At 39.6% G+C, this 14,321-nt stretch overlaps 2 protein-coding genes across 3 annotated transcripts in view; both read left to right on the forward strand.

Annotated features, from left to right (window-relative positions):
* The first annotated feature begins 1,186 nt into the window (after positions 1-1,186).
* On the forward strand, positions 1,187-10,575 carry LOC146328716 (scavenger receptor cysteine-rich type 1 protein M130-like). Of its 2 annotated transcripts, none has more exons than XM_084717714.1 (6): positions 1,187-1,304; positions 3,232-3,342; positions 3,549-3,620; positions 4,712-4,744; positions 6,618-6,905; positions 10,150-10,575. In XM_084717714.1, the coding sequence occupies exons 2-6, from the start codon at positions 3,285-3,287 to the stop codon at positions 10,515-10,517; spliced, it is 819 nt and encodes a 272-aa protein (XP_084573840.1). In that variant the 5' UTR covers positions 1,187-1,304; positions 3,232-3,284; the 3' UTR covers positions 10,518-10,575. The 2 variants fall into 2 exon arrangements, with proteins under 2 accessions (XP_084573840.1, XP_084573842.1); XM_084717716.1 differs by having other exon boundaries at positions 3,552-3,620; positions 10,150-10,573.
* Positions 10,576-10,586: 11 nt separating this feature from the next.
* LOC146328717 (scavenger receptor cysteine-rich type 1 protein M160-like) overlaps positions 10,587-14,321 on the forward strand; it is a 47,903-nt gene continuing 44,168 nt past the window's right edge. Inside the window, exons 1-4 of the mRNA XM_084717718.1 lie at positions 10,587-10,821; positions 12,543-12,602; positions 12,932-13,183; positions 13,275-13,562. Of these exons, the coding sequence (XP_084573844.1) occupies positions 10,587-10,821; positions 12,543-12,602; positions 12,932-13,183; positions 13,275-13,562 (835 nt within the window). The remainder of the gene's footprint in view (positions 10,822-12,542; positions 12,603-12,931; positions 13,184-13,274; positions 13,563-14,321) is intronic.

The raw sequence follows: 14,321 nt of genomic DNA on the forward strand, positions 1-14,321 counted from the left end.
TTGTCAGTGATGCAGTAAACGTACAGTTTAAGTTTGAGTTTGTCAGTTAATAAAAGCTGCAGCTTCTCAGAGTGAAGCAGAGCTCCTGAGTGTGTTTGTGTTGTTTCTCAACTGCTGGAACAGCATCGCTATGACGATCAGCTCTGCAACAGTAGCACTACAACAGCCAAGGTGGTCAAACTGACCCCACAGAAGTTGCCGCTGTTGTATTGTTACTTTTTGCACAGATGGAGATGCATCATGGTTGCTTAGCAACTATTATTGTCTCTGTCAGTAAAACTTAACAAGTGCTCTCAATTTCCAATTTCTCAACATTAAAATATAAATAATGAATTAATCAGACTCAGTTAAAAAGAAAGTAGGGGAGATCAGGGACAGCTGTACTTTTTTCTCAGCACCTATAACTCACTGAATTTTTGTCTTAAAGCTCTCAGATGATGAAATAAATAACTCTTATTTATTACAAACAGCAATGTTTCCAACTTTTTGAGTTTATTTTTGTTCTCGTTTCCAGTCTTTTCCCGTTTTTGTGAGGGTTCTAGGTGGAAATTTGATTTTTTATTAATGTTAAAATAACATGTTTGTAAAATACATTTAACTGTTTCTTGCTCTGAGTGATTCAAGATGAATCAGATCAGTGATGATTATTATTCTACAAAAAAATACTGCTGTGAATATATGAAATCATTACTGTTTACTACACATGATGGCTGCATATTGATAAATATAGAAATACATTTTACAATATTTACATTTTGCTGTCACATGGCTTCATTTTTTAAAAGATAAAATCACAGAATAATTGCATTAATCTCTCAGTCTGGTGTTTATCATGAGAGATAATATGAGAGTTTGGAGGTCAAAGGTCAGTGTTAATGCAGAACAGTCTGCAGTGCAGCAGCCTGGATGATTTTATTTAATGTTGAGGTTTGGACTGCTGGTTGGACAAAAAAAAACATGGTGTCACTTTGGGTCACTGTGACAACTTTTCTCACTTTTTAGAGAATTTTTACAAACCAAACAATCAACAGATTAATGGTGAAAACAATCAGCAGCTGAATCCATAATGAAAATAATCATTATCTGCGGTCTGTCAACTGTTATCAATCACTGATTTATCATGTATTCACTTTACTTTCTACGAATGTGGTTCTGCTGACTTTGCTCTTTGCTCACTCTGCTGACTCAGCTGATGATCCTGCAGAGTAAATATGCTGTTGGAGATTTTTGTCTCGTCTCTGGATAAACTATAAAAGGTGAATCTCAGGTTCATTGGAGGTGACGCTTCCATCTGGCTTCTTCTGGTAAGATTCGTCTTCTATTATAGTGCAGTAATACTTTAAACCATCAATGCTTTATTTTTGTTTTAGACGTCTGATACAAAATGGTTCATAATGAGCTGAAATTTATTTGTTATGATAAATGATAAATATAATATAATATAATAGAACAGTCAGAGGGGACATTTTTCTGTGCTGAGTACTTTTATTTTTAATAGTTTAAATAACTTTTGCTGATGAGACGTACATACTTTTACTTAAGTAATGTTTACTTATGACATTGAGTATTTTGAGTGTAGTTTTAATATTTTTACTTTGAGCTGCAACAAGGAGCTTTTAACTGGTGAGCAAACAGTCTCAATTTAATAATGATGACTCTATATGATCTACATGAATTAATGAGACCATATAACTCATCTTAAAATCTGCCAACAGGTCAGACTTTCTTTTACATGGCCAACAATTCAGTATATGATTCAGCCCTGTCACGATACAAGATTTATTCTATTAATTCTGTATTTGTAGGGTTCTATTAGTTGCAAGAATAAATCCTCAGTTTTACTAAATCCAGTGACAGCAGAGACGGAGAGAAGGAGACATTACAGTGGTGTTAACACCTTATTATGAGTCTCATGTGTAAATGAGATCCTGTAGCCATGAGAATCTCAACAAACTTTAAAACTGTTTAAAATGCATTTTTGCAGTAAGATGATCAGCTGCTCTGTTTCATATGAAGATATGTGGTTCTGATTGAATCTGACCATGTAGAGGAAGTGAGGTGTGGAGGAACAGTGATGCTTTGTGTTACCTGCTCTCACAGTGACATGACGTCTCTGTGGGTCAGACACGTTTTGCATAAATGATTTAGAGCGCGGTTTGTCATCTTTCTTGCAAAACCCAAACTTATTGCACATTGTCTTTTGGTGCAACATCATTCGTTTCAACGTCTGTGTTCAGTGCCGTCTGTTTTGAGGACGAGAAGAGAAGAGAAGAGGGAGCGGGGAGCGGGGAGCGCATGTTTTGTGTGAGCAGGTGTCCAGCAAGAGTGGTGCTGGCAGTAACAGGAGGCCAGAGAAACCAGCGGAAAGTTACAGCTGCAGTTCCTTAATGTCAAAAATGAAACAAGCATGTTCAGCTTTATACCGATAAAAGTTGTCTGAATCAATGCGCTCAGATCTTTCACATTAAAGCCTGATGCATCAGATGCATGAGTAAATCATTACACCCGTAGTGTAATCTGATTACAGTTACATTTAGCCAAAATATGGATTATTAGTAGGATTAAAACTTAAAAAAAAAGTCACACAACACCACTCTGCACACAAACTGCAGAGGGTCCAACAATGTTTTCACCTGCAGGCTAAGATGAGCCAAGACCAGCCTCTCCACGATGATCACTGGAACAGATATTTTATATTTAGTTCTCTTTACTTTCTGTGTAGCTCGAGCTCTGCAACCTCAGCGTCTCTTCCACAGCTCCTCCAGGATCTCAGGCCTCACAGACAGCAGCGCAGGTTTAGCTGGGTGCTCTCACTCCTCCATGCATGACTCTCCATTACAAAGAGGAGAGAAAATAACAGCTGGACAGCTACAAAAGTTGAAAAATAAAAAGTATCCACTGCAGCTTTGAGGGAAAAAAAAAACAGACAAACAGGGAATATAAAGTGACACAAGACAAAAAATCAGAACTCACGACAGGAGCTGCTGGAACAGGAAGCCTATATATAAATTAATAATCTGTCTGCATGTCAGTCCAGAACAATATATTACCTGTATGCCTACAGTTCACCTCACCATCTATCTGAACACACTTCAATGTCTTTGACAAACATGTAACCACCATTTGGGAACCACTGCCTTAAAATATCTGGATCTCAGAGGATCTAAGAGCTTCTTGTTAGAGTATCCAGAACTGATCTGTTTCTGTTTGTCCTCTCTGACTCACAGAAAGAAAGAAAGAAAGAAAGACACGAGCCAACAACAGACGGTGAAAGTCTGGTTCTGATGATGTTGGACATGGATCACATGTTGACAGTGATCTTGGTGTTGCTCTGCAGCTCAGGTAGGACTCAGGCAGGACCTGAAAGGTGTCTGTGTCTGTCCATCTGTATGGATCCATAAATTCAACAGTAATTTTAATGAATGTGTCCAAATGCTTTCATCTGCATCCTTATGCATTATTGCAAAAATTGAACAAACCAGGTTTTAGCATTCATGTCATATGATGACATATGTGATTTTGATAAATGATCTGGGTCTCTGGGTTAGCAGTTGACATGGTGGAAAGAGGGACAATTGGAGACACTCTGAACATGATGGGGAACTGCTGGCGTGAAAGAGGTGAGGAGGGTCAGATCGGGAGTTTTGGATTTTTAAAAGTGTCAATGTGATGTGTAATATACTGAAAGCTTGTAAGGACCAAATATGTTGGGGTGCATGGCTTTATGTTTGTAGGTTTATATTAATTTTGGCCATCAAGAATAATCAATATTTATATTAAAAAACAGGATTTTATTTGCAGTACATTCTCTTTGGGGGCACCACTCATCAAAAGAATAGAAACTGATGGCCAAGTAATGAAGACGGAGGAAGATCAAACTATCAGATTATTATTAAATTAATAACTGTAACCAAAGTTACCATATCAACAGCTGATAGTAACTGGTTGAAGAATTTGGACTTCTAAATGAAATTATTAGCTCTTTTTTTTTCCTTCTCTCACCACTGCTATGCAGATGACACCCCACCCACACACAAGATGAAAGAAATTCACAAACACTGTGTATAAATATTGATAAAATGTTCAATAATGTTGATAATCACGCAGCATTTAAGCATGAATGACACTAAAAAGCAACATCTCTTTCCAGAAATCATGAGCCGGTCACTTCAGATAATCCACAGACGTTGTTTTGAGCAGTTTCATGTGGAAACTACAATTTACAGTTTGATCTAACAGATGCTTTTATCCAAAGTGACATACGTCTGAGACCTGATACAACACAGGCAAAGATCTAGTCAGGAGAACAACATGAGTAAGTGCCACAGCAAAGTTTGAACTACTTTCTTTCTACTAGAAAGAAAATTTCTACTAGAAAGTATAGTTGCAGTTTCAGCAAATGTGTACAATGTGCCTTGGCATCGTCTCGCTGAAATAATCAGGGACGTCTCTGGAAAAAGACATCAGGAATGGCAGCATATGTCGCTCCAAATCCCCCCATGCCATGAAGTTAGTGCTGGTAACAATCTGGATGGTCCTTCTCTTTTTTGTAAAGTCCTTTGTAACTTTTTTTGGAAAATCACTTGGCTCATCTGAGCCAAAACATTCAGTTCACCTGGTCTGACAGAGAGAGGTTTTGGTAAATCTTGTTCCTGTAAGCTTGACTGCATCATGTTGGTGTTTATTTTCTTGTTCTTTTTTTTTTTCTCAGATCTCCAGGCAGAGGAAATCCATGAAGATCATGGTATGCAGAAAAAGACATAAAGGGAAACTGTAATCAAATTTGTTGTCCAGACAAATTTTTGTTAGTTGCATGTGGCAAAGCTTTATTTCTGAGTCAAGATTAATTTAAAAAATTTAACAAGATCAACAATTGCTAGTTATAATTTTTACAATGTATTTTCAAATTAACTTTTGCATGAAATGCAGTCTCCAGTAAATCTGAGGCAGATCAATTTAGAAGTTTCCATTTCCATTTCCAGTAACCTGTTATTTCAGTTTGTTAAATAATTGTCAGTATAATTGCTAATGTTAGCATGACTTAACAAAAGCTGTTTTTGTTCACTTAATTCACAAAAACTTAAAACAGCAGAATGTAACTCCAGATCGTATTATATCAAACATAATACATGATTTTGATGACAACATATAATTTTGTCTTGCATTAGAGTTGAGTCACCAAGAGAAAATGGCAGCTCAACTGTGGGGGAAATATCTGGAAAAGATGTTGACATCATGATGTCAGGTGTACAATATGAGGAAAACCTACCTGACTGCCATCACTAAAGCAGAAAGCTGAACGGGACTCATTCAAAATATGATGTTACTTCAATTACTACTGAAAAAAACTTGTTATAGTGTGGGCATCACAAAGATCATGATTCTAGATGTCTGTGAAGTAAACTACAGTCAAGATCAAACTGAATCATTTAAGTCAGGTATTCTCAAACTGCCAGTTTAGGAACCAGCATGTGAATGAGAGCAGCAGAGGAAAACCCATGAAGTTAGTATAAGGTTTGTAATTGACCCTTCGCTAAGCCCCGCCCTCCTTAGTCACTGTTGCTACACCTGCCAAATGTTCCATTCTCGCACTGCATTTCTGCAGTTTATAGTGATAACAGTGGCAGATTTAACGTGTAAAGTAACATGTGGTCTCTAATTCCTTAAAGAAGGAAACAAAAGATTCTCATTTCTAGCTGACAATGGTGGATTTTGTCACTAAAATAATAAGTCACAAGCAGATTTCATAAGTGTAGCTGACTGATGTAAGCTAATGCTAATGCTAACTGGACTTGAGTCAGCTGAGAGTCTCCAGCTGATGTTTTAATGTTTTCATCTGACACGTTTTAAAACAAGACCCCTGTGAAAGTGTTTATGTAAAGTTAGCTAACAGCTGTGTACATGATATAACATTAATGCTAACAGACTGAGGCTAAAGCTAGCTTACATCTCAGCAAACATTGGTCAGATGGTGAAATACAGCAGGTATATCTACATGGTAGATGACAGAAATACACTCATTAACGTAGGAAAAGGAAGCGCAGGGCCTGGATTAGTGCAGCAGACCTTGAGACATGTCACTCAGCCAGACCAGCTGGACCACGATCACCACAGGAAGAGAGCCAGGATAAGAACTAAGCTAACCTGGCTTAGACCTGAGACAGACAGACAGAGAGAGATGCATCATCATCAACCCACTTTGATTCTTCATCAGCCCACATCCTCCTCCTCAAACCCCCACAGAACAAATGCAGATGCAGTGGGATCCAACAAGTTTGGCTGGAGGTGAAGTTACAGTTGCTAGTAAGCTAACATTAGTTAGCGAGATGTGCTAACGTTTGCAGCTTATGTTAGAACAGATGAAGTTTAATCCATTCATCATGTGTGCTCGTGTGTCATTTGAGAGATGAAAAAAAGGACGCCACCTTCCAGACTCATGAAACACCCAGTATCGCTCTTCTCAGAGCCTCCAGCACACCTCCAACATGCAGAGAAAAGGAAAGCTTGACAGCCCTATTGCTAACTTATGATTGGACAGATGCCACTGTTTCCTCTCTCTCTCTCTCTCTCTCTCTCTCTCTCTCTCTCTCTCTTTCTCTCTCTCTCTCTCTCTGCAGACTTTTTGAGGCTGGTGGGAGGATCCAGTAACTGTTCTGGAACACTGGAGGTGAAACATGAGGGAGACTGGAGACCAGTGTATAGTCCTAACTGGAGAGCACACGAAGCAGCTCAAATTTGCAGAACGCTGAACTGTGGCTCTGTTGTTACAGTAGCAGATAAAGAGGCTCCATCACACACAGCCACTGCATGGCAGATGACCTATTTATGTACTTCATTTGGAACTTCTCTGAGTAACTGTTTAAAACCAGATGCCTCAAAAAAAAGACTGGAGATTAGTTGCTATGGTAAGATGACACCTACTCTGACAGTAATGTTATAAAATGTGACAGTAAAGGGTACGGAAGTGGACTTCATTTAATTCATGTCAAATAATTTCATATTTAGCCATTTCCAAAGAAAGCAGATTTCTGTTGGTCTCTCTTTTCAGCCCTGTCCCTTAAAATAACCTTCATAAACAATGAATACCTGACAAGTTGCAAAAATGTTGAAACTTAATATATCAGTCATTCCCTCCAGGATTTCACAGGCTTTTTGGGGAATTGTTGCAACCTAAAGTGTCTGATTTCATTGTAGCTTTTCTTAAAAAAGGGGGAAAAGTGATGCATGTTGCAATGTTTTTAGATGTTTTTTGCAAAGAAATTGTGGGAAGAAGAGAAACTTTGAAGTGAAAAAAAAAGTTGCAATATTTTAATTCGTTTGTTCTATTTTGTAAAATTCATTAAATATCAAAGGCAACTTGTTCTACAGAGAAAGAAACCACACTCTGTTCTGAGTGTTTTATTTAATCTCATCAAAAAGGCTCAATATTACAAAAATTCTAACAAAATACACTTTAAATGTAAAGACTTGGGGATATTCCATAAAGAAGCAAAACCTTTTTGGAGCTCAAACACAAAACCAGTACAAAATTATAAAAGGTATGAGTTCACAGAGCATTGATAAATGTCAATAACAATGATAAAATAAAAACAAAACAGTAAATAATGAAACACTGAGTTGGTTCATTGAGATGTACATATATGATTTAAGCGTGCTATGATTGCTAGGACTTACAGGAAACTACAATGATTGGTCAAATTTGCAGAGAAGTTGTGGTGATTTGACACAATGGTAAGGTAGTGCAGAAATTGTGGGGATTGGCTGAATTTGCATTAATTGTTGCGATCACAACATTGCAACTTTCTGGAGGGACTCATAAGTAAAGTGTTGACTGACAACATATTTCATCTTACATTGGTTTTGTTTCGGCACTGGCAGCACTTGTTTAAGGTAGGGAAAGATCATGGTCCATTTTAATAGAGTTAAAGTCAGAAATGTCTTTAGACATAAGATTTCTTAATAATATTTAACTGAAACCATGATGTCTCCATAACCTCCCTGCAAACTCAACGCGGTACATAAACGAAGCATTTCATTCACACAAAGAAAGTTTTTCTCTGATGATAATCCATGTAGCGATTATGTTTGTCACCACCAAGTATTAATGAAAACAAATCAGTAATATACAAACACAGTTTCTAGTTGGCAGAGTTGCGCTGTCACTGTTTTTTAGGTGTCACTGACATGTCAGCTTCTTCACTGTTTTAAATAGTTTAATTAAAAGCTTTCTTTGACCAGTCTTATTTGAGGTGTGGCTTACAGAAAGACAAATCAGCTAAAGTGGTAAAGTGGGGAAAGACAACACTGGCTGTGTACGTCAGCAGGACAAACAAAAGGAGGATGGGTAGGTCAGGAGACCGCCTCATTGTGGTGCTCTAATGTCATATCCAGACTGTGGATGGGAGCAGCAGTTGTGTTACAGAGATGTGAAAGATACATCTCCTGGATGTGCTTGGACACATTGTCAGTGATGTGACCAGGGATTCTTGGGTGTTGAAGGTCTTTCACCATGAGTTGAGAATGTTATTGACTTCTTTGGGGTATGGCGGTGTTTGCTGATGATGATAGCAGTGGCCCGGCTCTTGGCACCTGCCTTGAGCATCTGGTCATGGTGCCAATCATAGCAGCCTTTCCCAAGAGCCTTTGAGCACTGAGGAGATGTTCTAAAGATCTAAAGAACTTACTCAAGATGTGCAGGATTGATGGGTTTGGGAGCACCTTTTGCCTTAGACATAACTCTGCCACAGTCAGTGCTTTCACCATGCTCCACTTCTTCAGTGTTCAAGTGATGGCACCTTGTGGTTCTTGGAAACTTTGTCCCATAGGGCTTCTCTAATTCACGCCCTCAGTAACTCTTAAGTGAGGCTACTGAATGGGACCTGCAAGGTGTTACAGGTTGTGTTCACTGCTGCACCTTTGAGGCTGCAGGGAAAGTACTTGTAGAGAAAGTCACTGATCTTCCTTTTGAGACCCTCAACTTTTGTCAGTGGAACCATGCAAAACAAGCAAAAGCCACAGGAGTCTGGATAAGACGGAACATTGGTAGATCCAGGCCTTGAATCTACCAGGCAGGCCTGACTTGTCAGCCTTGTGAAACCAGTCTTCAAGGGCTCTGTTGGACTCTTGAATGGAGGCAGAGCCTTTCAGAGTTGAGTCAACTTCCCCAAACTCTTGACTGGTTGCTTTGCATTGGAGGGAATAGCAGTTCCAGATAGTGGGAAATGGAATTTATTGACCATATTCCCATTCCTCAGCACCATGGTCCTTGACTTGGTGGGTTTGAAACTGATCCTTGCACAGATTATAAGTTTTATATAAGAATCCACATACTCCCTGGGACTGATGTTGTGATGATAGTCACTCATCAATGCTGTTATTGATGGCTGTCACATACTGTACTCAGTAAGGGGGCCTCTGCATTCCACCTCAGCTGACTTTGCCACCATGTGCCAATGCCAATCAAATGTTTCTGACCCAGAAGTTACCCTCTCCCTGAAGTTATTGCAAGAATACATGATCAGGTGTTTGATCTTGTTCAAAACATGGTGGCAGTGTAGTGCAAGATTGATTAGACTTTGCAATTCAGACCCATAGGTGTTATTAAGTAGGTCCAACCACAAGATGACAAGGTCACCTCTGTTTTCACTGGCTTCTCTAAGGAGCTGTGTGGCATCACCAGTTTGTTCCGTCTAGGAACCCTACTCATCTGCACTGCGGTGTTCAAGATCTTCAAGATCTTCTACAGGTGTCAGAGGAGCTCTGGACAGCACTTGTAAACTATGTAGGATATGCCATTGGGAGCTGGAGCAGAAGGTGAGCATGCTGGCTCGATGACATCTCCAACCTAGGTCAGACTCAAAGAGCAATCTAGGGTGGCTTAAATTGAACTCTGTTGTTTGGGGGATTGAGCTGATGAGAGCTCTGTTGAGTCTGAGCTCCTGTTTCCTCTCTGTATCTCTCAAGGTGTCATGGAGGAAGTGACTGATCTGTTGAACTGATCTGTTCAGCACATGGGACAGCCATTGTGTTTTTAATGGTTTGTGAAGGTTCAAAGCTCCTGCTGCAGTAGTTAAAATAAATAAATAAATAAATAAATAATAAAAAAAAATCTATCTAAATATAAAAAATATCTCTCACCTCTCTCTCCAGACTCTGTCAGGCTGGTGAATGGAACTATGTGTTCAGGAAGACTGGAGGTGAGGTCTAACGAGACTAACCATCAGTGGTCCCCAGTGTGTGAAGATGACTTTGACCAGCAGGATGCAGAGGTGGTCTGTAGGGAGCTGGGCTGTGGGGCTCCTTCAGTCCTCCAAGGGGGGCTCAATGGAGAAGGGGAGGCTCCAATGTGGACCAAAGAGTTCCAGTGTGAACGCCATGAGTCTGCTCTCCTGGACTGTAGAAGCTCAGACTCAGCTAGAAACACCTGCCCACCTGGCAAAGCTGTTGGACTCACCTGCTCAGGTAGAAGAGGAGCTGCAGCTTTGATTTGGTTTATTTCTTTATTCTTTTCCTTATGACCCTCTTGTTTCTGTTCAGAGCCTGTCAGGTTGGTAGAAGGATCCAGTCGCTGTAGTGGAACACTCGAGATGAAACACCTGAAAGAGTGGAGACCAGTGTTTGACATTAACTGGACCCCGAAGGAAGCAGCTCTTGTCTGTAGAGAGCTCGACTGTGGCTCAGCTGTTTCAACTGAATGGAGAAATACGTCTTCAGACAGACCTACATGGCAGATCGGACCTCACTGTATTAACTCTGGATTTTCTCTGAAGGACTGTGTTAACCTAGCATCGTCTTCATTCAAGCTGGAGATCACCTGCTCAGGTAGGTCCAGTGGTGATATGATCTCTGACACTAATGTTTCCATTGTGTTCCTCTGTCTGTCACACTGACAGTAAGTGGTTTCCACTGGATTGATCTTTAATGTTATCCAGGATAATGACATGCAACAGGATAAAGAAACAGTCTTGTTTCTGAAAGCTCAGTGTTTCTGTCTCTCTTAAATTCAGATTAGCATTATTGACTTGCATGTTGCAGTTCAATCATTGCCAAACCTAAATAGCAAATTATTACAGAATCACATTTCTTTGAAGAAAGCTAAATAGATGTCACAGTCTAGGGCTCTAACAGCAAAGGCCTGGTCACCTTTGGTCACAACCTGGCATTTGGGAACAACCAGGAGAACTACACCCACCAATCACAGAGAAGGCTGAGGCACATAGGGAGTCAATAAGTCATTGATATAATTCGGGCCAAACCCATTTATTGCTTTAAAAGTTATCAGATTGGCAGAATGTTAAAGTAAATATGAAACAAAACCGGTCAGCCAGCCAATGTTTGTTGGCTAGCACAGGAGTAATTCTTTTTTATGTTGTACACCAATTCAAGCTGGTGAAGGTAGCTCTGACTGAGTACAGCATGAAGTGAATTACAGTTATCCACTTGAGAAATAATGAATGGATAACCTTATTCAAACCAAGTCAAGAATGATCTGATTTTGGACATTTTCTTGAGCTGAAAAAAGCAAGTCTGGACACAACATTCTAAACATGACCCTCAAAACAGAGACCTGCATCAAAAATGAAAACAAGATTCCAAAAAGCCTGCTCAATATTTTTAACCAGAAAACCAAACTTTATGCGTATGTGGGACTTACAACTTTTATTATCGAAATGACAGGCAAGGAGGTCATCTCAGCTGTCTGAGTTACTGGAGAGGGACATAGTTCTTTGTCATCTGCATAAAAGCACTGAATTCTATATGAATATATATGACTTTTCTTTGTTTTGATATTGGCATTATACTGTAAAATGGCCTCCAGCATCTGCCATTGAAACCCATATTAGTCAGCCACTAATGTTGAAAACTGCAGTGGGCAAAGAATGGTCCTTTGAGGAACACCACAGTTAATATGAACAGTGGAAATTAAATTTGCGATAACAGCAGAGAAGGTTCTATTGGACCAGTATGAATGTAGCAGAGCAGTTCTTTAAGGTCAACTCAGGGTTCTAGATTGTGCAGGAGAACAGAGTGATTAAAGGTGTCAAAAGCAGCATGCAAATCTAAAGCTCTATAATTGGGCAGTCATCTTTATCTGATGTTAAAAGTAGATCATTAGAGACCCTCATAATAATGCTTACTATGACAAGCTCTGAAACCTGACTGGACACTATTGAATAGGTTAATATTGTTCTTAAAAAGCAAATAATTGAGTTAAAATGATTTTCTCTAATACTTTAAATAAAATGATAAGCTAGACTGATCTGCAATTACAGAGTAATAGAGGATACAGAATGTTTTTGAAAACAGTTTAATAATTGCATGTTTGAAACAATTAGAAAAGCTGCCAGAAATCAGAGAGCTGTTAGTAGTGAACAACAGTGGGGAAAATCTATTTTCAAAAGTGATATAATATCTGAAACACAAGTAGAAGTTTTTATTCATAAAATAATTAACCTAAAGTAGAGACAGGCCTCCTTACATCCATCTTACCATGCGTATTGTTGATGGTGATAACAATCACAATTATTTCTTTCGGTCTCCAGACTCTGTCCGGCTCGGGAAAGAGAATCACTGTTCAGGCAGACTGGAAGTAAAGTTTGACCAGTCTAACCAGCAGTGCCATTAGCTAACCTGTTATGAAGTGCTTGCCACAATACCCCACAACAGACAAGTGATGTGTGTGGTCCAGACCACTGAGCAGGAGGGGGGAATCAATCGAAGTGTTCTTCATATATTGAATTATTTCAAATTATTGGGATGTCTGCCCAAGACATTATTGCCAAAGCTACATAACATGAAGTATAATGAATTTTCATGCAAGTAAACAAATTAGATAATCATAAAATACCAATCTCAACAAATTTTCTCTTCTCTCCAGACTCTGTCAGACTGGTGAATGGGACCAGTGTTTGTTCAGGCAGACTGGAGGTGAAGTCTAACCAGCAGTGGTCCTCAGTGTGTGAAGATGACTTTGACCAGCAGGATGCAGAGGTGGTCTGTAGGGAGCTGGGCTGTGGGGCTCCTTCAGTCCTCCAGGGGGCGCTCTATGGAGAAGGGGAGGCTCCAATGTGGACCAAAGAGTTCCAGTGTGGAGGAAATGAGTCTGCGCTCCAGGACTGTAGACGCTCAGGCTCAACTAGAAACACCTGCTCATCTGGCAAAGCTGTTGGACTCACCTGCTCAGGTAGAAGAGGAGCTGCAGCTTTGATTTCATTCATTTCTGTTATGCTGAAATTCACTTCATTCTTTCACTGATAATTCTTATTTCTGTTCAGCACCTGTTAGATTGGTGGGAGGATCCAGTCGCTGTAAAGGACAACTGGAGATGAAACAGGGAGAGTGGAGACCAGTGTTTGGTTCTGACTCTGACTGGACCCTGAAGGAAGCATCTGTGATGTGTAGAAACCTGGACTGTGGCTCTGTTCTTTCAGTAGAATGGACAAAGGGGTCCCCAGTCAGACCTGCATGGGCGATGACATCTGAATGTGTTCACTCTGGATCTGGTCTGAGGGACTGTGTAAAACAAGACTTATCTCATTCCATCATGGAGATCACCTGCTCAGGTAAGTCCATCACTGACAGTAATGGTTCCAGTGTGTTTCTCCTTCTGTCACACTGACAGTCACTGGTTTCCATTGGACTGAACTGGAAAGGTATGCAGGAGAACAACATCCTCAAAGGTAAAGACAAACCCAGGACAGGATTCCTGCAGGTTAAAAGAAGTTAAATTTAACACTTTCTATAACCTTTTTAAGAAATGTGATACTTATTTCATGTCCATACTGCCAAAAAAGCAAGTCCCAGCCCTTTTTGAGATGAGGTCTCTCTTAATGAAATCCACCAGTTCAAATTAAGTCATCTAAGACATCTTGTTACGCAAAGTTTCTAACTTGAGTGTTTTCTTGCACATGTTGAGACAGCTTCAGATGCTTTATTTCCAACAGGTTTTAACCAAGCACTAAATTAGCAGTTCTCAAGACACATCTCACTGACTTTACTCATGTGAGTTACAAGTAACTTTATCATAAACCATTTTATCCTATTACTTCTGGAAGGTTTTCCTAATGTGTCCACACACCATGTTGCTACACATGAGCTAGATGGAATCACTGTATCTGTTTAGATTGCTGTACATGACCTTTGACTACAAGCAGAGATGGTTTTAGCTCCACTTCCAGTTTTACTGAAGTTCATTATTAGAAGGTAGAGCAGCTCAATTTATGTAAATTATTAGCGTTAAAAGACTCACTGCTCCCAGTGGTGGTATTTCCAGTCAACAGAGACTTTTTTCATGATTTTTTTTTTTTTAAACTTTAGTTACA

Source organism: Lutjanus erythropterus, chromosome 4 (genome assembly GCF_056507025.1).
Source record: "Lutjanus erythropterus isolate fLutEry1 chromosome 4, fLutEry1.hap2, whole genome shotgun sequence".
NCBI lineage: Eukaryota > Metazoa > Chordata > Actinopteri > Lutjaniformes > Lutjanidae > Lutjanus > Lutjanus erythropterus.

Coding starts and splice junctions, on each gene's coding strand:
- LOC146328716 (XM_084717714.1), top strand. CDS start 3,285: ATGATGTTGGACATGGATCACATGTTGACAGTGATCTTGGTGTTGCTC. Junction 3,343..3,548: donor GGTGTTGCTCTGCAGCTCAG/GTAGGACTCAGG, acceptor TCTCTGGGTTAG/CAGTTGACATGGTGGAAAGA. Junction 6,906..10,149: donor ACTGGAGATTAGTTGCTATG/GTAAGATGACAC, acceptor CTCTCTCTCCAG/ACTCTGTCAGGCTGGTGAAT.